This window comes from Priapulus caudatus, unplaced genomic scaffold (genome assembly GCF_000485595.1).
Source record: "Priapulus caudatus unplaced genomic scaffold, Priapulus_caudatus-5.0.1 Scaffold1999, whole genome shotgun sequence".
NCBI classification, from domain to species: Eukaryota; Metazoa; Priapulida; class Priapulimorpha; order Priapulimorphida; family Priapulidae; genus Priapulus; species Priapulus caudatus.
The window spans coordinates 50,772-52,515 of record NW_014579060.1 but is presented as its reverse complement, the minus strand read 5'-3'; the positions used below and the strand labels follow the sequence as shown (position 1 = coordinate 52,515).

The 1,744-nt window shown below is 44.0% G+C and overlaps 1 protein-coding gene across 1 annotated transcript in view; it reads right to left on the bottom strand.

Annotated features, from left to right (window-relative positions):
- Nucleotides 1-455: 455 nt before the first annotated feature.
- LOC106818054 (ras association domain-containing protein 5-like) overlaps nucleotides 456-1,744 on the bottom strand; it is a 29,174-nt gene continuing 27,885 nt past the window's right edge. The window contains exon 3 of the mRNA XM_014822773.1: nucleotides 456-730. Within this exon, the coding sequence (XP_014678259.1) occupies nucleotides 456-730 (275 nt within the window). The remainder of the gene's footprint in view (nucleotides 731-1,744) is intronic.

Genomic DNA, 1,744 nt, shown 5'->3' with positions numbered 1-1,744 from the left:
ACAGTGTAATGTTGATCATACAGTGTAATGTTGCTTGTATAGTATAATGTTGCCTGTACAGTGTAATGTTGCTTGTATAGTATAATGTTGTATGTACAGTGTAATGTTGCTTGTATAGTATAATGTTGCCTGTACATTGTAATGTTGCTCATACAGTGTAATGTTGCTTGTATAGTATCATGTTGCCTGTACAGTGTAATGTTGCTTGTACAGTGTAATGTTGCTTGTATAGTATAATGTTGCCTGTACAGTGTAATGTTGCTCATATAGTATAATGTTGGCTGTATGGTATAATGTGTCCTGTATGTACAGTATGTTGTCTTTACAGTATAATGTTGCCTGTACAGTGTAATGTTGACTATATGGTACAATGTTGCCTGTACGGTAAAACGTTGGTCGCACAGTGTAATTGTTATCTGTATAGTATAATGTTGCCTAAACAGTATTGTTGCCTGTTAAATATAATGTCGCCTGTACAGTACAATGTCGCCTGTACAATAGGCCATGTTCCTAATTCTAGGGCGTTCGCAACCGCCGATGGTGGCGCCACCTATACTCACACAAGACACGACGGAGCCGTTAGAGAGCGAGCTGAGAGTTGTGGACGGACTCGGTTGCTCCTCGATGAGCTGCGAAATCAGAGACGTCTCGGCCGGCATCTCACGCAGCGGGTTAGTGCAGTCGAGCGACACCAGCTGGCGACACTTGTGGTGGCACGTGTAGTTACAGTCTGGAAAGGCAGATAGCGAGGAGGTGGTCAGTGATGCGACAGACAGAGATGCCAACCACTACGATTTATCCGTATTTTATACGAATTTCTATTCCTTTTGCACCACTACGACCAGTTTGTATCAAACTACGAATTTCACTGTTATCTAAAAAAAAAAATTTTTTGTCAATTATTGTCATTTTTTGTCTATTTATTGTCATTTTTGACCCCCAGAATGCAAGAAATTGCATCTCAGAATCAAAAAATTTTCCGGGGGGCATGCCGGACCCCCCTAGCAAACTCAGGTCACCTACTAATTTGATGGCCATCTAAAAAAAAAATTTTTTTGTCAATTATTGTCATTTTTTGTCAATTTATTGTCATTTTTGACCCCCAGAATGCAAGAAATTGCATCTCAGAATTAAAAAATTTTCCGGGGGGCATGCCGGACCCCCCTAGCAAACTCAGGTCACCTACTAATTTGATGGCCAGAAACTACAGATTGCTTCAAATATGTGTTGGCATCTCTAGATAGATGCATTGGCATGTCGATATAGTATTGACAGGGTCAGGCTGTTATGGGTTGATGCTGAGTAGTGGGATATAATTGGCAGCTGATGAATAGGCATCAGATTCGTAGCTCACACGCACGCACGCACGCACGCACACACGCACGCACGCACACATGCACGCACGCACGCACGCACGCACGCACGCACGCACGCACACATGCACGCACACATGCACGCACGCCGCACACACATGCACGCACACATGCACGCACGCACGCACGCACGCACGCACACATGCACGCACGCACGCACGCACGCATGCACGCACACATGCACGCACGCACGTGCACACACATGCACGCCTGCGAGTATGCACCGAACCACATACATATTTATTTATTTAAATATAATTGATGTATGTATATATATATATATATATATCAGTAGAAAAATACACAGGGCTCGGGGCGATTTAGCCCCCAAAATGCCAAAAAGAGCCCCGGAAATGCCAAAAAGAGCCCCG